Source organism: Erpetoichthys calabaricus, chromosome 9 (genome assembly GCF_900747795.2).
Source record: "Erpetoichthys calabaricus chromosome 9, fErpCal1.3, whole genome shotgun sequence".
NCBI lineage: Eukaryota > Metazoa > Chordata > Cladistia > Polypteriformes > Polypteridae > Erpetoichthys > Erpetoichthys calabaricus.
This window is the reverse complement of record NC_041402.2, coordinates 180,823,986-180,847,045: the sequence shown is the minus strand read 5'-3', so window position 1 is coordinate 180,847,045 and position 23,060 is coordinate 180,823,986. Positions and strand designations below refer to the sequence as shown.

Genomic DNA, 23,060 nt, shown 5'->3' with positions numbered 1-23,060 from the left:
ATTTCTAATTTTTAAACGACATACTGTACAGCACTGTGGGTGAACAAACTGAAGTCAAAAAATCAGCTTTTAGCTCAGTACATTAAAAGTAACTTGAGCAAATGACCTTTATAAATCTCAATAATCTTGTAATTGTGTCTTCCGCTGAAGCTTAGACACTCGAGACGATCTGGTTGGGGTATTCCCACCCATGAGGAAATGACATATGAACAACGATCAAAGAGTCTGGGCGATTGGAGACCCCTGTGAAGCAACGGGTTTAGGTGCAATGAAGCACAGTGAACACGCTTTGGCACCCCTTACCCTGTTAACACCTGCACTGCCATTTCAAAACAGGTGTGCCACTCTGTAAGAATTGCTGCACTACTGCCAGGACCACCAGCAGGAGAGATAGGCTTGAGTGTAAGCAGCAGGTGTTACATCCAATTCAGTCTCCCTTGTCCTCCACCTAGAAAAAATGTCAATCAAACCTCAAAATCAGTGACAATTCACAATTAGGGGCTTACACAGAAATCAAAACTAGGCCTTAGGCCTTCTCTATGGATCATTGCAAGGTCTCTTAGAAATGTTTTTTGTCTTTACGAGTGCTCCACCTGAAGCAAGGAACCTGGATTTCTGTGGCTCTTTCAAAGGTGACAATTGTGCATGAAGTACTTGATTCTTTTAATATCACAGAACAGGAGCACCAATTAATATATGGCCCACAAATTATGGCACACTGCAAGACACCAATTGCACCATGATAAAGTTGAACAATGTACCTCACTTCATTTTGGTGAATAACGATGCAGCCTTCCCCATAAAATGCCATCTTACACTCCCTGGGAGTGTAGGCATCCCAAGTTAAGAACCCCTGATGTAGATGATTACTGATCAGTCATTCTGACACCAGTTATTATGACATGTTTCAAGAAACTAGTCTTACAGCATATCAAAACCAATTTGTCCACCCGTGTTTAATACACAGCAGTTTGAAATTTTAGTAATTAATGTGGACCTCAGCGATAGCAATTGCAATGCACCATGAAATGCATATGTCTCTGTTATATACCACTTGGTATGGGATTTGTAAAAGCAGTGGTAATGTTTGTGATGCAGCATCTGTTGGAATGGCAAATGTAATGGCATTTTATGACTAAATATGTTTGTGATGCACCATCTTTTGAAATGACAGATATACAGTAGCAACCAGACAGACATACAGATATACAGTAGCAACCAGACAGACACACAGATACTTATCCTTTTATTAAGGTGAATAGGTCTACAGAAAATGCCACTGCTATAGCTCTACATACCTCACTATCTCAACTTGAGCATCGAAGGTGCTGTGAGGTTGGTTTTCATAGACTGTTGCTGTGCATTCAATACAATTTCACCAAACAGGCAGTTAATAAAGATTGATGAAGCTCATTAAGTAATAAATAAACACACACACACACTATGGCCGGAAAAAACAACAGATAGATAGATAGATAGATAGATAGATAGATAGATAGATAGATAGATAGATAGATAGATAGATAGATAGATAGATAGATAGATACTTTATTAATCCCAGGGGGAAATTCACATACTCCAGCAGCAAAAAATATTAAATTAAAGAGTAATAAAAAATGCAGGTAAAAAACAGACAATAACTTGAATAATGTTCAACGTTTACCCCCTCTGGTGGAATTGAAGAATCGCATAGTTTGAGGGAGGAATGATCTTCTCAGTCTGTCAGTGGAGCAGGACAGTGACAGCAGTCTGTCGCTGAAACTGCTCCTCTGTCTGGAGATGACACTGTTTAATGGATGTAGTGGATTCTCCATAATTGATAGGAGCCTGCTGAGTGCCAGTTGCTCTGCTACAGTCAGAATAAAAAGAAAGAGAATAAAAAGGACAAACTTCTGATTTGGCTGTCACAGTCACAATGATGCATTATACAGCCATATTGCTGTTGGTGTAAAGGAGCCCCCGTAGCATTTATTCACACACTTCTGCTGAATGATTTGTTATCTGAAAGTCAAAGTGCGTCACAGAGAGGATGTGTAGCATTGTTCATAATGGCACTCAGTTTTATTTTCATCCTCTCCTCCATTACTACCTCCAGAGGGTCCAGAATGTGTCCCATAACTGAGACTACCTTTTAAATCAGCCTATTGATTTGGTGGACATCACTTGAAGTAATGTTACCAGCCCAGCACACTATGCCATAGAAAATCACTCCAGCTGTCACGGAGCTGTAGAAAATATGAAGGACGTCACAACTCAGATTAAAGGAATGCAGTCTGCTCTGCTCTTTCTTACGTAGTTCCTCTGTGCTCTGAGACTAGTCCAGCCTGTCACTGATAATGTGGACCCCCAAGTCCTTAAAGGAGTACACCACCTCTACATCCTCTCCCTGAATAGGAACCAGACAAAGAGGCTGTTTGGTGCACTGAAAGTCAATCACCAGTTCCTTGCTTTTGCTGATGTTTAGTTGCAGACAATTCTTTCTGCACCAGGAAACAAAGTTCACACCCTGACTCCTCTCCTCTGTCTAATGCCCCTTATCAATACACCCCATAAGGGCAGAATCACCTGAGAATTTCTGCAACTGACATGACGTTTTGTTATATTTGTAGTGTGAGGTATAGAAGGTAAACAGAAGAGAAGACAGGACTGTTCCTTGTAGTGTTTGCATCTATTTCAGAGACGCCGCCCCTGAGCCTCAAACATTGCCTGACAGATAGTCTGAATGGTACCGAAGGCACTAGAGAAATCAAAGAACATAATCCTCACAGTGCTGCCAGCTTTGTCCAGGTGAAAATACGTAGATAGATAATTGCATCCTCCACTCTAATCTGTGTCTGATAGGCAAAGTGCATTTAATTCCAGGTGGTCTACCACCAGAGGACTTGTACAGTCCAGGAACAGCCTCTCAAAGATATGAGAAATAAATGACACTGGTCTGTATTCATTAGGTGACGAGGAGCCGACCTTTCAATGCAAGATGTTTTCCACAGCTGTGGCACTTTTTGCAGCCTTAATGACAGACTGAATAGGTGACAGAGGACACCACAAAGCTGGTCATCATAGGCCTTAAGAACTCGCGGACTGGCTCCATCGGGTACTGCAGCTTTTCCTGAGTGTACGTTTCATCAAATGTCTCCTCACTTGGTTGTCAGTTATGGACATCCCATATGATCAGAGGTGGACTCATCACTGGCCATTCCAGCTGAAATGGTAAACTAGAAATAGCCTATAAAGAGATGGCAGGTTGGCGTAAGTGAATGATACAATCACTTTATTTGTAATTTGCCTTGGATGCCACGTGAAAACATTCTGCAATATTTTATTGCAGTAAGGTTAATGTAAAGCACGTCATTAACAGGTGAGATCATTTTGAAAGGCTTTAATTCAAAGCTGCCTTATGGGCTTTAACTAGATTACATTTTCTGTATATACCAAAAATTACACAGGGTAAATAAAGTTCTAAAAATTATAGATAAATGAGTGGCAAAAAGCTCTCAAAGAGAATCAGACCCACGCGCCAAACAGCGAAGACAAAGTCTGAGTTGCCAGCGGGAGCTGCCAGGCAGGGGCAAAAGGGAAGGAGGAGGAGACGGGGGATGCAGAAAGCGGCGTAAGGCGCAAAGGGTACACGGCCTCGGTCGGTTGCCGGGCAACCAGCGGCACCGGTGAGGTCACCTTTACGCCGGCTGCCTCCATGGCGACGGGAGGCGGGGCGGCGCGGGGTGACGAGAGCGGGGGCGTGCTCGCGCCGGCCGCGCGCGCCTGTTGTTCCGCAGAGGCGAGAAGATGGCGGCCGTGCCGAGCGGCGGAGCGGCCGGGATAGCTCACCCGAACCGAGCCGCCTCGGCGGGCGGGGGGCAGCAGAGTCGTGCCCCGCTCTCCTCCGTGCTCAGCAGTCCGAGCCGGGCCCCACACAACAGCGGGATCAACACCAACCCCAGCCACCTCCCCCCGAGCCGGGCCCCCCCGGCCCGTGTCGGATACTACGAGATCGAGAGGACCATCGGGAAGGGGAACTTCGCTGTGGTCAAGCTGGCGACGCACATCATCACCCGGGCCAAGGTGAGCAGTGAGGCCGGGGCTGCGGGGGTCTGCCGGGCCGCGTGCCATAGTGCCGCGGCCTGGCTGAGTGGAAAGGGAAGTAAACAAGCAGCAGTACGAGAGCGACGGAGCGCACGTCGTGACGCTCGACGGTGAGAGTAGAAAAAAAAATGTAGGGTACATCGTGACACCGGATAATTAATTCACGACGCAAACCGAGCAGGCATCGAGAGCATCCCATTTGGTGACACTCTGGAGCATATTGCGTTTCTGTCTAGCCTCCACGACCTCCACCGGGGTACCCAGCTTCCAAGCTCGACCAGCCTGGCCGCTGTCCTGTGGATTTGCGACTTCCCAGCTCCCGGTAGCATTTGCCAGAATCCGGCTGCTGTGCGTTATGAGGGTTCTGCTCACTCACCTTCTCACCTTGGGTTCTAGCTGTGTCAGCCTACCACGCTCCCTGTGGTTAATGTTGGCTCAATTTCTCCCTCCCTCGTTCCTACTGTTGCCCTTTTTTCTGTTTTCAGGATCAGTCATCCAAGAATCCCTAGGACTGTAGCTGTGACACACTTCAATTTGGTTCATGGGTTCCTCCTGTATAAGTGCGACTGTGTAATTTTTATGCTTGCTTTTCTCCTTTCTTCTTCTTTGCAGCACCCATCAGAGTCTGTCTCATCAGCACCCTGTAGTTTCCAGCTAAGTCAGACTTCAATTTACTGAATGGCTACCATTAATCTGATTCTCCTCCTCTGTGTATTGGCACCCACTGATCATTTCCATCGGCTCCTTGCTGACTATAGGTTAATTAGCTTCACCCACACAGGTCGCACAGGTAGCGCTACTGCCTCCCAGTACGGAGATCATGAGTTCACGTCCTGGGACCGTCCTGCGTGGTAGCACTTTGAGTAGTGAGAAAAGTGTCATATAAATGTAATGGATTGCTGTGCCCGGTTATGTTTTGACCATAGTACCATCTCCTGGACCCCTTACCATGCATTCGTGCTTGATTGAATTACTTTAATTATAGCCTTCTGAGGTTCTGCCTTCACCACTGCCATGAACATCTTCTCCTCCTGCACCGTTTGGGTTCTAGCTGGGTCAGCCTTCCAAGCTACCTGTGAGTTTCTAATGAGGTAGTATCCCTAGCCACCTGTGGTCATAGACTGAATCATTCCAGCCTTTTTGGGGGGGGTCCCCCTAGTAATTTCTGAATATTCTCAGTGTTTTCTGGTTAAGAATCCGCTTTTACATCTCATTCCTGGACCTTGATATTTCACTTTTCTGTCACTTAAACAGGTTTCTGCTGCTAAGCTTTTTTGCTTACTATTGGGCTTCTGTCTTTCTTTCTTCCCTACACCGTCTGACATCTTTCAGATTAAGATGTTTTTTCTTTCGTTTTGTTTTTTTGGGCCACCCTCGTCTTCTCTCTAGGTTCTTGTTACTCTGTCATGTTCAGTGAGTTTCTGCTAGGTCAGCCTCCACTGTTTTTGTATGACTAGCAGCTGAGTCACTTCTGTTGCCCAGGAGTTTTGTTGGAGCAGCTTTCAGGCCTTCCTTGGGTTCTGGTTTATCACTTTCTTCTGCACTCCCTCTTTTAGTTCAAACTGCATCTCTCTCTCTCTCTCTGCTGTGCTGCATAGGTTCTAATCGTAGTGGTCTCTTCTGTTTGTGGGCTCCAGATGATTTAGCCTGATACAGTGTCGCCATCCTGCATCCTCTGTATAGGAATGTATAATTTTTACATTTTTTTGTGCACCGAGACTTTCTTTAAGATGTTCCCATTAGCATGAAACATCTCCCTGTAAAATATATCATTTTTGGCAAAATGTGACTTTACTGCTTCTTATAGGTCTGATTTGACTCACTGTCTCCTCCTACTTTATGCACGCCAGATGGAAACCTTACTGTTCGGTCATGATTTTCCTGTTGTGTCCTTTCTTCTTCTTGCTGATAAATAATTCCTGCTGCCTGTTTCCAGTTTTTACCATCTCCACATACTGTTAGGGGTCTGTTGATTTTTTTTTTTTCCTCCTTTGTTACCTATGACCTCTTGACTTGTTAGCTTGCCTGGTGAGTGAACTTTATTAACGTCGGCTGCACACGAGTCTTGCTGAATGTTTCTCCTTCCTGTGGCTGGTAGTTGGATCATCTTTGTTCCTTTTGGGTTGTTATTACTGGTTAATCCCTTCCTTATTCTTTGTGACGTTTTGCTTGGCCAACATCTCCAGTAATACAAACTGGGTACACCTTGCTCCTGTGTTTCTTATATTTGGGGCTAGTGAACTTTTACTTCGTGCTGCTCAGGGTTGTTTTGTAATTCACAGGCCCTTCTCACTATACAGGTGAATGAGATATTGGGGTTTCATGGTGAGTGGAATATTTACACCCTGCTGCACAAAGTGACTACTAGTTCTGTTCCTTTAGGTGGCCATCAAGATTGTGGACAAGACGCAGCTGGATGAAGAGAACCTGAAGAAAATATTTCGAGAGGTTCAAATCATGAAAATGCTACGCCATCCACATATCATCCGTTTATATCAGGTGAGCCCTTCTCTTTCTTGGGCCTACCAGCTCCTTTGAGCCAGGTGTGCCCATTTCTAACTATGCAGGTGAGCCCATACTTGCTTCTCTGCCAGCTGATCAGCACATGCCTGCCTGTCCGCCCGCCCGCCCGCTAGTGAGATGAGTCTGTGTTCGTGTGTCTCTTTAGCCAGGTGAGTCGGTGTGTGCGCGCCTATATACACGGGAGTTGCCAGTTTATTAGGTGCACTTCCCACCTTTGTACAAGTTCTCCATTCCAATGTGTCATTCATCATATCATGTTTGGTATAAATCAAACAGACCAATATTTACAGTATCAGTTCAGCTAAGCACTGGAATGGGCAAAACGAGTGACCTGGGTGATTTTGAACATGGCATGATAGTTGCTGCTAGGCATGTAATTCCAGCCTCTCTCAAACTGCTGCTGTTATGGGCTTTACTGGCACAATCTATCCACAGGTTTACTTAAAATTTAGTGAAAAGCAAAAAACTGCCAGTGACATTTGATCCTATGGACAAAAACGGCTTGTGGATCAGAGGGGGTCAAAGGAGAATCACGACAATCGTACAAACAAATAGGTGTGCCATAATCAGCAAATCACGTGCAACTTTAACATTGGACCACTTATTGGACTTTGTCTTGAATGGGCAACAACAGCTGAAGACCATGTTGGGTGCCTTTATTGTCAGCAACAAAAAAACATGAAAACATTTGTACAGTTGGCATGGAACCATCAAAACTGGCCAGTTGATGATTCGGGGGTAACAAAGTTACTTGATTGGGAGAATTTAGGTTCCTTTTACATCATGCTGATGGTAGAATTAGAATTTTTTGGTGAACATCATGAATCTATGCAGCCATCTTGTTTGGCGTCAACAGTACAGACTGGTGATGGGAGTGTGGTGGTGTGGGAAATTTTACTTTTGACACATTAGTACCCCGATCCCCACTGAAGAACATCAATGTGGCCAGGCATAAGTGGACTTCGTTGCTAGCCAAGTTCTTCCCTTCATAACCCTGGTTTATCCACTCTTGGATGGACACTTCTGGTATGATAATGTAATATGCCACAAGGCATCTGCTGTTACTGAATGGTTCTAGGAATATAACAGCAAGTTTTTGTTGCTTCAGCGGCCTGCACTGTTCTCTGGCCTGAACCCTATTGCACATCTTTTGGATGAGGTGGAAATGGCTGTGCAGTTTGCAGCAACTTCACAAAACAGTTGGTGTCTGCGTGGTAGAACGTTCATGATATACACATTCAGCATGTTGTTGAATCCTCGCACAGTCAAATTAATGGTATTCTGAAAGGCAAAAGGTGGCACAACACCCTACTGGATAGCTGGAAATAGTAAACTGGCAGCTCTGTATGTGTGTGTCATACTTTGCAGGTTAGACGTGTCGGTCTGTTTTTGTGAAAGCTGTGTCTGCCTGTGCCAGGTGAGCAGTCTGTGTCCCTCTTTCTGTCACCCCTGTAAGCTCATGACTGCTCTCTTTGTCTGTGTGACAAGTGGGCCACTGATTGTATGCTTGTGCCAGGTACACCGTGATCCATTTCTCTGTCTCTCACTCCTCCTGAAGAGACATCCACGCATTTGTCTGTGTGGCGGGTAAGCCCGTGTCTGTTTGTCTGATTATTCCAAGTAAGGCTGTGCTTGCTTGCCCATGATTCCTTGTTTGTCTATCACGTGATAGTCCATGTCTACCTTCTCTTTAATTCAGGGAAGCCCCTTTTTTGCTTTGCCATTTTTGCATTTGTGCCAGGTGATTTTTGCCTGTCTGATGATAAGGTGAGCATATACTTTCCTACCCATTTTTCTTTTTAACAGGTAACTTAAGCATGTATTTCCATTTGTCTGTGGTTGAGTAGGCCATGTGCAAGGGGTGATCAAAACGTTTTGCCCTGGTCTTTTAAAGAGAAGCACCAGTAAAATCAAGTTTTATTTTTCAAGAAAAAGTTTTTCCATGCTTAAAAAATATTTTGCCCTGTTTATTCAACCACTCATCTCTGGAGAGATGCTGGGTATATTGGGAAAAGGATGTTAAAGATAGAGCTGCCAGGCAAGAGGAAAAGAGGAAGGCCTAAGAGAAGGTTTATGGATGTGGTGAGAGAGGATATGAAGGTGGTGGGTGTGACAGAACAAGATGGAGAGGACAGGAACATATGAAACAAGATGATCCGCTGTGGCAACCCCTAACAGGAGCAGCCGAAAGAAGAATTCAACCACTCTTCTCTGGCTGACTTGACCTTTTCACTATTGGCATTGGGTATCCCAAGGAAGGCAGTCCTTCATATTGGGCAACAGTTATCAGTTGGCATCTCTTTGAATACACAGCTTTGCAGGGCAGCCTGTGCAGTGCAAGGTGGGGGGAATTGGTGTAATGTGCAATTGGGGTGGTTGACAGTTTTCCTTGCCACTTTTACCTGTCTGACTACCGCAAAAACTATTGCAAACTGGCATAATATTAACTAAGCCTTTTTGGGACATGTAATCTACTTTGACGATACCTTCAAGACCATGAAAGAATTCCGCACGTCATCTTGCTGGCACTGGCTTGGACCTTGAGTTTCTTTGGTTTTGGAGGATTGCCATGCTTCCTTCCACTCTTTGGACGGTTCTTTAGGTGTTGGACCACAGTGATGTAGTGAAGGGGCGGAGTGGTGGCTCTGAGGCTAAGGATCTGCGCTGGTATCCAGAAGGTTGCCAGTTTGAATCCCCATCACTGCCAAAAGACATCCTACTCTGCTGGGCCCTTGAGCAAGACCCTTAACCTGTAATTGCTCCAGGGGCGCTGTGCAATGGCTGACCCTGCGCTCTGACCCCAAGGGGTATGTGAAAACTAACATTCCTAATACAAGAAATTGTATAAGGCGAAATAAAGAACAAAAAAAAAAAATTTCATGCCCAATTAATTTAGAGGCGTAAACCCCACTGCAGGTACAAAATGAAAGAAATGCTTCCTGAATTTCTCCCAGTCCCAAATAATTAGCTTGAGGTTCTGCTTAGAACATTACATGAGGTGATCCTTCTTTTTCTGAGCAGCCCAGCATACACAGGGCCTATTCATGTTTAACCACTTATGAAGCACGAATTGAGTTGACCCACAACTACACAGATTAGGCAATATTTTTTTTTCTTCTTCTGTCAATACTGTTAAAGGCCAGTCAGGTCTTCAATCATCTATGGAAGATGTCCTGTCTTAACTGAATTCTTCAGTAGATTTTCGTGACTATAGGATATAAAGGGGACTGGTCCTCACTAGTGGGCAGGCAATATCTTGAATATTAGAAATTCAGTGATAGCGTTTGACTTTGCTCGTCTCAGCATCCGTGTTGACTTAATTCTGAAACAAGAAGCATACGCCTTATAATCTACCAAACCTAGAAGCTTCTGATTCTCTTCCTTTAGCACATGCAAGCCAATCTTCAACTGCTTATTAAAATCAGCCCTGTAGAGTTCTACACTCAGACTTAAAATATTTTGTTCACCCCTTATATCGTTTATTCAAGTGAGCCAATGTCAGTTAGTTGACTTGTGCTAGCCGAGGCCTTTATACTTGTCTGTTAACATCAGACTGTCCAGGTCTGTCTCCGAGATAACCTCACGCACCCTTACATATCCCAAAAGGTTTCTGTTGTCTCAATAAGTCTTAATGTAAAGCCTCTTTTATCTTTGCTGTAGGTCATGGAGACAGAACGCATGATCTACTTGGTGACTGAATATGCAAGTGGAGGAGAAATATTTGGTGAGAATTTTATTGGAAACATTAGTATTAGTTTTTGTAGGAGGAGGAATTGATTTCCATTATGGAATTGTGTTGTGTCACAGTACCCATGTGTGGCCTGGCTTCATGACATCTGCATTGTGCATTTTAATTAATTGCATTCTCAGCAGTTGTTTATGGACTTGGCTTTATGCCATTCCAGACATTCTGGACACACAGGACAACTCCTAGTGTGCCTATACAGCTATGTTATTACCACCAGCCTTTCTTTAAAAGTAACTTGTTTCAATAATCCCTGGTAGCTCAGTGGTCTCTGTGTCGAGTGATGTCTACCATGTGTAATGGCAATGCATCCCTCCAACCACATCTCTCCTTGGACCTTGCTGTTTAGATCATCTTGTGGCTCATGGGCGAATGGCAGAGCGGGACGCCCGCAAGAAGTTCAAGCAGATTGTAGCTGCTGTGCACTTCTGCCACTGCCACAACATTGTCCATCGAGACTTGAAAGCTGAAAATCTGCTGCTGGATGCCAACCTAAATATTAAGATTGCAGGTAAGTCATGCATCTGCTTCTGCTCTTGCATGTAAGATTTATCCAGTGTTTCATTTGCGCGTATGTTTAGGCCCGGGGAATATGGTAATGGTTCGCTTGGTCATCCTCTCTTATTATAAGAAATGAAGAGTCCTTTCTTTGTTACTGGCCAAAGAATGCTAGCCTCTTTCAGTCTTTCCCCTTAGTAATTAGTTATCATTTACTCATTTGGCTGACACCTTTATCCAAGGTGGCTTACAACATTTATGATACAATTAGTTTTGGTTTTCCAACTGGAGCAATGGCAGGTCAGGTGACTTGCTCAGGGTCACACAGTGCCAGTATTGGGATTTGAACCCACAACCTCCAAAGCGTTAACCACTACACCACACTGCCTGTTATCGCTGCCCTTACTGAGGTCCCTTACTTTTACTCTTTTTCTTCACATGGTGCTGCTAGCTTCCCAGTTTTTTTTAAGGTTATCTGTTGGTTTAGGGCCACTTCTAAAAAAGCTTTCTCAACTCTTACAGATTTTGGGTTTAGCAACCTGTTTTTGCCAGGGCAGCTGCTCAAGACATGGTGTGGTAGCCCTCCATATGCGGCACCTGAACTTTTCGAGGGTAAAGAATATGATGGGCCAAAAGTGGATATCTGGGTGAGTTAGGCAATTAAGTAATGGTGGCTCCTACAAACCTGTGCATCTGCCTCCTGTCTATTTTGCACTTACTGTTGTCATTTCTTCAGAGTCTTGGCGTTGTACTCTATGTGCTGGTGTGTGGAGCACTCCCTTTTGATGGCAGCACCCTTCAGAACCTGAGGGCAAGAGTACTGAGTGGCAAGTTCCGTATCCCATTTTTTATGTCCACAGGTGAGCAGTTCTTCCTTTTGTATTTTGTTTTGTAAAAGCTGGACCTCATTTGAAACCTGTGTTACTTAAATTTACTTTTGGTCAGGCAGGGAGGCATCTCGTCTCTCTAAAAGCCTGCATTGTGCATGTTCAAACTGAGGCAAGTTGCTGTTAAAATTTTAGTTTGTCGGGTGTTCTGAACTCGTTGCTTAGGATGAGAATGTCAGCTTTTTTGAAGGCAGCGCAGAATGGGGCATGTGTTATACACCAAGAGTCCGCTTGTTCCTTTAGGTAAGTGGTGGCCAGTATTAAAAGAGTTTAGATGTCTTTAGTTGTGTCATTCATTGTACATAATGCATTTATTGCATTCCTTTACAATTTCTGACCAAACACACTGTTGAGTTTGGAACCTGCATGCCAGTAAACTCAGTAACACAGTGAATGTCTATTTAACTCTTTGAGCTGTACAGACCCTTGCCAACCCATACCCAGATTTACTGGTTTGTGCTCTGGTCTGCTGCCTGAGGATTTGTTTGCCAGCAGTGGTAGGTGGCACTGCCTGGAATGGGGACAGCAACTACATTTCAGAACTAAGCATAATCGAATATGTTCCACTGTATAAATAGGGAATTTGTGCAAATTCTGGTGAAAATGGGTTCAACCCATGCATACCTGACAAACACTATCGGGGGTACCCAGTACTGCTTGGCATAGGGACACCGACCAAATTTTGGAATGAAACATAGCCTGTGGTCTTCATTGGCACAAATGGGAAAACTGTGCAAAATTTGGCAGAGATGGGCTTAATGGTGTAGATATGCCCAGTGGACAAGCACCCAAAGAAAAATGCATAAAGCTTTAAACAGTCGTCTTAGATGACAAGCTTATTTTTTTTTTAATAGTTGTTTTCTACTTCAAGGTCTTTGTGATTATCACTTAAAAATAAATGTAGAATGCCTTTATGAACGCATGCATTGTAATTAGTGATGGTACAACATATTGGCATAGGTGATGTTATTGTCTATTTATGCAGCTATACAGCATCATGTAGGAGTGAATTCCCTCTAACGAAAGAGGCGATCGCTAATTATCTAACAGTAATTAAACTCGCATCTGAGATAGGTGCCATAGCTCTCAATCTGGCAGAAAAGATTTGATAGGAGAGATTGGCTCAGTATTTGGCTGTAACAAGTTTTTAATAGTTGCTGATGGAGCAGTGGATTAGATCTGTATTAACAGTAGAGGAATTGTTCACTTTATCCATAACTCCTTGGGGCAGGTATAATGGGTCAGTTCATGGCAGAAATGAATGATGTCTTGGCAGGGTCAGTGTCATCATGGATGCTGCGTTGAAAACAAAAAGTGCATGCGTGTGTAGAGGCTCAGTCTTCAGCAGGAACGAGTGGGGACACTGGAAGGCCAGTTACACAATCAATGACAGCAGTCAAAACAGCAGTGAAAATTTGGTGTTCTAGTACCATAACAGTCAGAAAGGTGTGGTGTCTTGGAAGATGTAACGGTCAAGTATCTGGATGGGAGAATGCTTTCTTCTTTTTTTTTTTGACAATATGAAGAACTGTGTCAAGCCATTGCTGATGTTCAGTATCTGTCAGGGGTGTGCATCTTCTTCAGAAATGCAGTGGCTTGATATGTACTTAATGAGCTGGTGTCCTTGTAGGTGCAGTGGGCTCAATATTTAGAAGGACAGAGTGATATCTTTATGTATAGTTTTTTAGCATCATATAAATAATTAAAGTTCCTGTTGATTTTTTATTTTTAGCTAAATGACTTGGTATCTAGCAGGAATAACTTCTTTCTTTGGACTTAATACATTACCGCAATAAATGGAGCCACTGTGACATCATAAAAGTAGACGCGGTGGTGGTCACTATCTGGAAGTAGTGAATGGCCTGTTGAAGTGATGAAGGAGCTTATAGTCTGACTCGTTTCCCATAACCCTTATGGGCAAAGTGTTATTTTTTAAAAAATTTTTTACAGCTTTTTCCAGTTTACATTGCACAGTTATAGATTTGGCCTGGCCTTTTTTGGTAGCGTTCGGACTCATTGGCTGCAGCAGACTTTGCCCAGCCGTGAGCTGCTCTTCAGTCTGTTGCTTTGGTGACCAGGGGATGCAGGAGGTCTCCTTGGTTACTTGGGGTTTCTATGGTAACTTGGAGGTGCTGCTGATTTGGGGTGACAGGAAGGAGGTGGGGGTGTTACATCACAAAACAGGCATGGTGTGCTTCAGTCTGCTGTACAGTTTGGTGTCCTGGAATGCAACTCCATGTCTGGTTGGTCTTGGAATGCATTATACTTTTGACTAATGCCCCCCACTGACCACAGATGGCTGTATCTGCCAGTAGAGCCTTACACTTTTCACAGCAATGCAGGTGAGATGTATGGTCTCTTGGTTTTGCTGATTGGTTGCTGTCATCTTCCCCAGAATGCGAGTACTTGATTCGCCACATGTTGGTCTTGGACCCCAGCAAGAGGCTATCAATGGAGCAGATCTGTCGCCATAAGTGGATGAAGATTGGGGACCCTGATCCTGAGTTTGAGCAGGTGAGTATCTGGTCTGGTAAATGACTAATTATTAGGCGCAACCTGCCCGCTTCATTTTGGACTGTCTTCTACGTAGCTCATCAGCGAGTGTCAACAGCTAAAGACTGAACGGCAGAGTGAGCCCATTAACGAACAGGTGCTCTTGACCATGGTGGACATGGGGCTGGACAGGGAGCGCACTCTGCAGGTAAGGGCTATCAAGGGGGGTTGTTAGGCCATCCTTTACCTCTATGGAATGAAAAGCAGACTGAAATTGTTGGCCTTGTCACTATTTAGTCCCTGCGTACAGATGCCTATGACCACTACAGTGCCATATACAGTCTGTTGTGTGAGAGGCTCAAGCGGCACAAGAGCATAGCTTTTACACCGCCTGTTCTGCCTCGTACCCTTGGCTACCCAGCTGCAGGTTTGCAGGTGGGTAAACCGTCAAGGAAGTTATATACATGGGGCTTTGGTTGGGGGAGTCTGTACCTCTCCTAATATTCTCCTCTTTTTAACAGACGGAGCAGCAGGGCAATTCAGTCAGCATCAGTGTGCCACAGGTTCAGCTCATCAACCCAGAAAATCAGATTGTGGAGGTCTGTGGAGGCCTTTTTTCTGTGTGTGTGTGTTTGACAGTTTGCATGTTCTTCTGGTGCCCAGTGTATGGGTGTGAGATGGTAGCTGCTATTAGCTGTGGCACAAGGAGGTGTTTGTAGATAGCCTTGGTGGTAATGAGCATTCTCACCATGATCTCCTTTCTGTGCAGACGGATGGTACCATGGCACTTGACAGTGATGAGGGGGAGGAACCTTCTCCAGAAGCCATGGCACGTTACCTGTCCATGCGTCGACACACTGTGGGTGTTGCTGATCCACGGTAAGTCCTGTGGTATATTGTCAAGAAGGTCGGGTCAGGCCACTGGACATTTAGGCTTTGTTTACATCTCATGCTAAACTTGTGTCTTATTTTATTCTTTAGTACTGAGGTTGCAGAAGACCTTCAGAAACTGGTGCCTGGATTCCCAAGACTGGCACCGCAAACTCCATTCATGCCTCTCACAGCTCCAGTCACCCTCATGCAGAACCTTGTCCCCATGCAGAGTCTGCAGGCCACCACACAGCTGGAATATAAGGTAAGAGTGAGGATGTCCTGTTTTTCCTTGAACCTCCTGACATTGGTCCTTCACTAGAACCGCCAGGTGTTCCCCTTTTATATCCCGTATTCTGTTCTTACAGGAGCAGTCTCTTCTTCAGCCCCCCACTCTCCAGCTCCTCAATGGGATGGGTCCTCTGGGTCGCAGAGCATCTGATGGAGGTGCCAACATTCAACTGCACGCACAGCAACTGACAAAGAAGCCACGTGGGCAGTCGCCCCTGGTTACCAGCCCAGTGAGTACCTACCTACAAGAGATGATGAGTGAGCCGCATCTCACCAACTGTAAGTAACAATGCACATGTTTGTCAACAGCACCCTATTCCTGCAGTGGCCCCTGTGGACGAGGAGGCTTCAGATGGTGAACCTGACCAAGAAGCTGTGCAGAGGTGAGGATTGAGATAGGAAGACCAATGTCACTTTTCTTTGTTACTTGTTTGTAGCATTGTCCTAGTGTTGATTCTACCCACTGAGCCCCTGGTCACTGAGGCCCATCCTGGGACAGCCAGTGTATTTTACTGCCCTCTCACTCTTTCTGCCTCAGGTACCTGGCAAACCGGTCGAAGCGGCACACGCTGGCCCTGATGAACCCGGCGGCTGAAATTCCCCCTGACATTCAGAGGGTGCTGGGCATGCAGGCATCCCGGCAGAGAGCGTGGGCGCAGCACGCAGTGGCGGAGCAGCAGCTACAGCAGCATAGCCGGTGAGAGCCCACTGCCTGGTTCCGCCTGCCCGCTGAGGCTGCTCACATGCGCACAAACATATGGAGGCTTTCTTTAACACACAAATGGTTCTTACAGTAGCACAGACATACACATAGACACTTGTACTACTTCTATTTCAAACACTCAAAACGTGCAGAAGACTGGCATGCCTGCAAACACACATAAGGCAGGCTGGGCTGAGGCCAGCCACTCCCAATTTGGCACACTTTGATCTTTATTCCATGACATGCCTCCTCTCACCACTTTCCGCTTCTCTTTCTCATGTTGGCTATAAAAGCTACTTGCACTCCACTGCCGCTTGCTGCCCCAGCTTTTCACTCCTGCTTTTCTGTGCTCTTGACTCTGCTCTGCCCGGAGCCGCCTCTTTTCTTGGGGTTGTATCCCCAGCCCTTGCTGCTATTGATTTCAGCTGCTGACTCCAACTTTCCCCTTGTAGAAAAATAGTGCACTATGACTGATCATTCAGTTCTGTGCTACCCCATACCTTTGCTTCCCCTTTACTTGAACAAAGCATTTTTCGGTGACCCTAGGGATGTGAAAGTCTCTCTGATTTTATTGTGTGTCCTTATGTGTGTATATGTGTGTTGCCGGAGAGAACTAGAGGGTGCCTTCGTTGGTGATAATGGTGTGCCACTCCACTCAGGTCCAGCTACAAGGATTGCAACACGTTGCACCTTCCCACAGAACGCTTCTCACCTGTGCGCAGGTTCTCTGATGGTGCTGCCTCAATACAAGCTTTCAAGGCCCACCTTGAGAAGGTGGCTGCCAATAGCAGCATCAAGCAGCTGCAGCAGGTAAGACCTGGTAGGGAGGTTGGGTTATCTTTCCAGGGAGCCGAGGACGACTTCTGTTGCGTAACTGTGACAAATGCAAGTCCTCTGACCATTACATGCAATGCCCATCCCTGGCAGGAGTGTGAGCGACTTCAAAAGATGTATGCGGCATCGCTCAACGAGGAAGCTCTGGAGCACACGCAGCAGCAGCATATCCTCTACCAACAGGAACAGCAGCAGATTCTGCAGCAGCACCTCCAGGTAACCAGGCGGTTGGAGCCAGTAAGCTGCCCACTCATTTTAATCCTATGCTGAAGCATGTCTTTTTTCCTATTCATTTAGGATAACATGCGGCCCCCACAGCCGTCGCCGTCGTTGCAGGCCCTCTCCTTAGGACAGCACGGGGAGAACCAGCCGTCTGTTCTCACACACCAGCTGCAAAGGTGAGTTAGGGTACAACTTGTGGTGTTGTTTTTCCCCTGTAGAGTTGTCTGTCGCCTCCCAACACCATACTGCTCTTTGACCTTATAGGTTGCGAATCCAGCCTTCTAGCCCCCCGCCAACCCATCCCAGTAATCACCTGTTCCGGCCCCCAAACCAGAGTCCACCTCCAGTGTCTGCTGGCCTCCTGCAGGGCCATGGTAAGGATACTGGGCTCCAGCTAAATGCTCCTTGTGCCTTTTTTTTTTTTTTTTTTTTTTTTTTTGGTAGTGCATATGATAAGCATATATACTTGTTGTTGACAGGTGGAATGCCCCCCTCTCAGTATCAGGGTATTACTTCCCATCCCGCAGCCTTGTTCCAGCAGTCTAGAAGCAGCCCTCCACCGACAAATTTACCTTGTGCTCCTGTGGCTCAGCAAGTAACCATTCAAGTGCAAGAGGCAACGGATCTGAACCCACGTGCAGCTGCCTCATCTCACCTCAGCATGCAACAGCGGCAGAACCTCATGGCCACACTGGGCATCCAAGGGCACCGAGCCTTGGGCAAGCAATTGAGTGCGGACAGTGCTGAGGCTCACAGGTGAGTTGATACCCGGGTAGGGCAGGGCAGTGTCTCTGGATTGACTCTCCTAGTGATCACATTTACCTTTTCTACAGGAATCCAGGCCGATTCTCTTCTTCTGGCTATGAGCAAACGCACCTGCACCCCTGTCTCTTCGCTGAGGGCTCTCGAGTGCCAGCTGGGACCTATGCTGGCCAAGGCACAGGGCCATTTTCTCAAGCGCCGTCGCTCAAAGTGCCCACGCTGGACCCCTACCAGAGCTTCCAGCATCGGCAGCAGGGTGGCTATGCGGCAGTGTCCACACTACAGCAGGCCCTGCTCTCTCCTACCCCGCCAGAGTACCGGCCAGCACAACATGTCACCCAGACCCTACAGGGCCTTCTGTCACCACGCCATTCGCTCACTGGCCAGGGTGATCTGCGACTGCCCACTGCGGACTTGGCTCAACTTCTAAAGCGCCAGAGTGCTCGGCCACACCCCTCTCAGCACCAGGACTTGAATGACTTGCTGCTGCTTCGCCATGTGAGCCAAGGCGATGGCACCCTGGGCACTTTCCAGCAGGGTCCAGACTCTTCCAACCCCTCCTACCAGCAGGCTCACCTACTTCAAATCGGGGCATCAGACTGCCAGAACTTCTCCCTTCAACCCTCAGAGAGCATGGAGGAGGAAAGCTGCTTGCTAGTGGAGCCCCAAAACTTCCAGAAGGGGAATGAGCAGGAAGGCTCGCTGCTGCTCAGCACTGCCCCAGTGCATTGTGGGGACTCTGACACACTGCTGGGCTCCTCTCAGCCGGGGTACAGCAGAGGTAAATGTGAAGCCTTTCATGGTATGTGGGTGCACACGCTTGTTAATGTACAGGAGTGACACCCAGGGGCCAATTGAAATATTTAGGTATTAAAACGAAACGTTACAGAGCCAACTTATGAATGGCATGAAGATGATGCTGATGATGATGACGACGATGAGCCAATGCATTTACAGACCATTTGTATCTCTCGGCAGAAAATAATTGGCTGAACACACTGACCGTTCTGAGTTCTTGATAAAAGAATTGGTTGATGGTAGGAGACTCAAAGGTACATTGCATTCTGGGTACAGCTGATTTGGTCAGGGTGTAACTGGGGAGAGAGCTGTGTTTTTCCTTAAGTGGTGGTGCATGTGGAAATGTTTTCTGCAGTCCATGTAAGGCAAAGGATTTCTAGGAATGGATGTAGGTGGGTTAGGAAAATGGATGGATTAATCACCCAAGTCTCATGAAGGAGTTCAAGAAGAATCCTCTTCTGGAATGGGCTGGTGTTGTTGGGATCCTAGTGTCACAAAGTTGCACGTGGGAAGTTTTTCTTTCCTCACCACAAGTACCTTTAGGGCATTCCCGGGATAAGCCGAGTAGATCCCAGGTGTACCTTGGTAGAGTTTTCTGGATCCCGGTATAACTGTGGCGTAACTGGGAATTGTTGTCTTGATCCCAGTCTAGCTGAGCCTGTAGCAGCAGATCTTTACTGGTGGTTCTCCTCTCTTTGAAGAGCCAGTAACGAGGGAGTGTCTGGAAAGGAGGAGCCATCGGCAGACCATGGAAATTCCTGACCATAATGGAGTAGGTTACCCGCCTCGACCCACATCCAATGAATTGTTCCGGCCCCGGGGATCTCTGCAGCGGCACCACACTATTCAGAACTGCGATGGCGCCTATGTGAGTTTTTCTGTAATGCAGCCCACTGGCCAGCTGTGCCCTGCTTACTGCAGGTAAGACATTTTTTTTCCTCTGCTTTCTCCTTTGTAGGACCAGGTGGAACCCATGTCTGGGATGAGCTTGCTGGCAGGAAAAGCACTGAGCTCTGCCCGCATGTCCGACATCATCCTCAGTCAGTCTTCTCTTGCAGGAAGCCAGCAGCTCTGTGACCAGGAGGAAGAAGGTGGGACAAATTGATTTAGGGGTTTGGGGATGGAATGTGCCAGAACAGGCTCCATAATGAGTGGATGAAGGAGAGGCCATTCCTCCTTGTCTGACCAGGCTTCTTGGATCTCTTCTTGCAGGAGGCCAGTTAGGTCCAGCAGAGCTGCAGGAGGGAAGCCAGAGCCTCAGCACTTCCTGCTACCCCTCGACTTGCACATCTGACATGCTGTTGAGCTACAAGCATCCGGATGTATCCTACAGCATGGAGCAGGCAGGGGTGTAGTGCCAAGGTGAGAGCACAGATATATGGAGAGTTTTAGAAGGATATGTAGATGCTGATCAGTTGTATTGATGTGAAGACCGGAGGAAAGCCTGAGGTGCCCTTGTGCTTAAAAAGTGAGGATATCTCCGTGGCTGATGGCATGTGGGAATATCCTGTAATCATCTTCTTTGGCTGCTTCTGTTAGGGGTCACCACAGTGCATCATTTTTTTTTCCATATCTTCCCATCCTCTGCATCTTGCTCTGTCACCCCCATCACCTGCATGTCCTCTCTCACCACATCCATAAACCTTCTCGTAGGCCTTCCTCTTTTCCTCTTGTCTGGCAACTCCATCTCATCCTTCTCCCAATATACCCAGCATATCTCCTCTGCACATGTCCAAACCAACGCAATCTTGCCTTTCCTGTAATACCAACCTAAATGTTCTCTAGGCCTTCTAGTTTTACTGCCATGCTGAATGTGTCTCTCTGAGTGAGCTAGAACTGAAAAAGTACTGAGAGAGAGAGAGGTTGGGAGCCTGCGCTGATTGTGTGTTGCTGTACCCACCACAAGCCGAACCATCTGGATTGAGTGCAGTGGGTGACACCCCAGCACCACACTGTAAGAGTGTAAGGTTGTTACAGTGGCTGGAGTGCCAATCCTGCCACCAACCCCTAAGTTTTCCCTGTAAGTTGGAGGGCTTGCATGGCTGGATGCATATTAACGTCATACCCAGGACAGTTAATGTCTGCTTTGGTGGAGCTTGTCCTGCCAGGTTGGAAGGTTCACTGTGGTGGAGCTTGTCCTGGTGGGTTGGGAGGTCTGCCTGGATTCTTCCTAGAGCTAACCTTGTGCTGCCTAGCTAGTGTGGCTACATTCATCATGTCAACTCTATCTGAGAGCTCTAGCAGACCACTTATTAACAAACTGACCCAACGTGTCTCGACCTCGAGCTGGCTAGATAGGATATTCACATTTGCTGACCTTTGTGCCGCCAAACTGGCCATGTTCTTCAGACTGACGTCAATTTGCCAAAATGAGATAGTAAGGTTTGATTTTATGTTGTCATACTGGCCATGCCACCATGTGTGGGTTTGTGGTGGAAGACTGGGATTTAAATATTTGCTGACCTTGTGCTGCCAGGTTTGGGGAGGCTAGGTGGTCCACGTTGATTAACTTTGTGCTGCTGGTTTGAGTTCACAGTGACTGACTGGACCTGCCCATTTGGGCCTTCCACTGTGTATGATTTGTTTTGCCCATTTTGGAAAGTCAATGCTGGCTGGCCTTGTCATACTTGGATGGGGCCATCTATGCCAGCTGATCTCATGCTGCCGGATTGGAATGTATTCCCAAGATGATCCTATGCTGTCTTGTCATCATGTCATGATCATGTTGTTATGCTGGCCATGGTCCCCTGTGTTGTGGGTTTGTGGTGCAGGGGTGGGATGTCAATATTAGCTGACCTTGTACTGCCAGGTTGTTTGTTTGTTTAGGAATAACTTCCAGTTTTGGATAGCCACCATTGCTGAGATCCTCCTACTGGACTGGCTTTAATCTCAGTATGCTTGAGTCAGTATGAAATAGTATCCTGTACTGAATTTGAGCTATCAGGTGAGCTGTGTTCTTAGGGCTAATAACCCCTCTGATGTCCCAGGGGCTGAACATCTCCAGCCAGACAGCAGTGTACACCCTGCCATGGCATAGTCTTTCCAGTGACTGACCTGGTTTTGTTTTTTTGTTTTTGCTTTACTCCTCCTCCAGGGGGAGCCACACCTTGAGCCCCAGAAGATCCATTTCAGCTGACAGTATCTCGCAGCATCATGCCAAACAGCCATCGTATTTGTTTCTCGTGGGATGGTCACGCCGCCGCCATGTGTTACCGCCATGTCTGCCTGCTGAGCGTTTCCAGGACAGAGTGAGAGAGTCTCGGAGGGGTGTGGATGTCAGGACTTCACGGGACAAAAAGGAGCTCCTGCCCTCCCTGCTCATCAGCTAAACAGGATTTTCCCCCCATCCCGTTGCTCGACTCCCGTGGATAAGCACACACAACATGCTGCCATCCGCGCCATGCCCTGGTGCAGGTGCGGCCGCTCCCAGGAACCCTCTCTGAAGCTGTGCCTCGGAGGAGCGGCCACGTGCTCCTTTACGGACAAAAGGGCCTTGGACTAGTGTGGACGCCTCTGGCCTGGCTAGCGGTCAGCGCTGATGCCTGAGTGTGCCGCAGTGTGCTCCGCCACCTGCCTGTCTGCCAGCGTCCCCAGGTCAATCCCGTGACCTCTGCTCACTAGACCTGCTTAGACTTTGTAAGCCTTTCCGAATGACCTGAACCCGGCTTCTGGACTTTTCTACTGTTCTCCTTTTCCCGTTCCTGTAGGAATTCTGATTCTGATTATGATGATGATGATAATTATTATTATTATTGTTACTCTGTTTTTTTGCGTAAATGTTATTAAAGAGGAAGTATGTATTTCACAATGGATTCTCTGTTCCAGACTGGACCTACAACCTCTTGCTTCCTCATTCCTCATCTCGCTCTATCTATTGGCTCGGGATATTTTTATTGAAAGAGGCTTTACAGATCATTTTGTGGGGTAGGTGCTTTTTCCCCCCCCCCCAACACTGCTTTTTTGCGTCTTATGTCACGGATGTCAGCGTGAATGGTGGCAGTGTTACAGCCCTGCATGGGTCATACAAGCTGTTGGCAGAGGACCATGAATAGTAATTGCTTGCTTGTTTGTTTTTTTTTTTAGTTTGATAGCTTGGTGTCTGATTTCTTGTATGTGCCAATCACTGTGCCACCTTGCTTTGTGCGCCACACTGTGGTATTACTTTGTGTACCAGGCAGTGTGACCATGTTGTGTGCAGTGCAGTGGTAGAGTTTTGCGCCCACTTGGTTTGTAACACTTCTTTGGGGTTGGTTTGCTTGCCAGATACTTTGTAACCGTTTGCTTTGTTACCTGGAGATTGTAGGACTTTATGCCCACAAAATTTATATGCCAAGCACTGGGGTAAAAGTTC

At 46.6% G+C, this 23,060-nt stretch overlaps 1 protein-coding gene across 3 annotated transcripts; it reads left to right on the top strand.

Annotated features, from left to right (window-relative positions):
* The first annotated feature begins 3,602 nt into the window (after positions 1-3,602).
* On the top strand, positions 3,603-22,517 carry sik3 (SIK family kinase 3). Of its 3 annotated transcripts, XM_028808499.2 has the most exons (25): positions 3,606-4,062; positions 6,466-6,582; positions 10,267-10,330; positions 10,701-10,862; positions 11,372-11,496; positions 11,586-11,709; positions 14,132-14,250; positions 14,327-14,437; positions 14,527-14,664; positions 14,751-14,828; positions 14,999-15,108; positions 15,211-15,364; positions 15,468-15,620; positions 15,700-15,773; positions 15,929-16,087; positions 16,753-16,903; positions 17,021-17,143; positions 17,225-17,325; positions 17,414-17,523; positions 17,629-17,905; positions 17,983-18,692; positions 19,411-19,577; positions 19,668-19,800; positions 19,922-20,071; positions 21,804-22,517. In XM_028808499.2, the coding sequence occupies exons 1-24, from the start codon at positions 3,787-3,789 to the stop codon at positions 20,062-20,064; spliced, it is 3,879 nt and encodes a 1,292-aa protein (XP_028664332.2). In that variant the 5' UTR covers positions 3,606-3,786; the 3' UTR covers positions 20,065-20,071; positions 21,804-22,517. The 3 variants fall into 3 exon arrangements, with proteins under 3 accessions (XP_028664334.1, XP_028664332.2, XP_028664333.2); XM_028808500.2 differs by lacking the exon at positions 15,929-16,087 and having other exon boundaries at positions 3,607-4,062; XM_028808501.2 differs by lacking the exons at positions 19,668-19,800; positions 19,922-20,071; positions 21,804-22,517 and having other exon boundaries at positions 3,603-4,062; positions 19,357-19,553.
* The last annotated feature ends 543 nt before the right edge of the window (positions 22,518-23,060 follow it).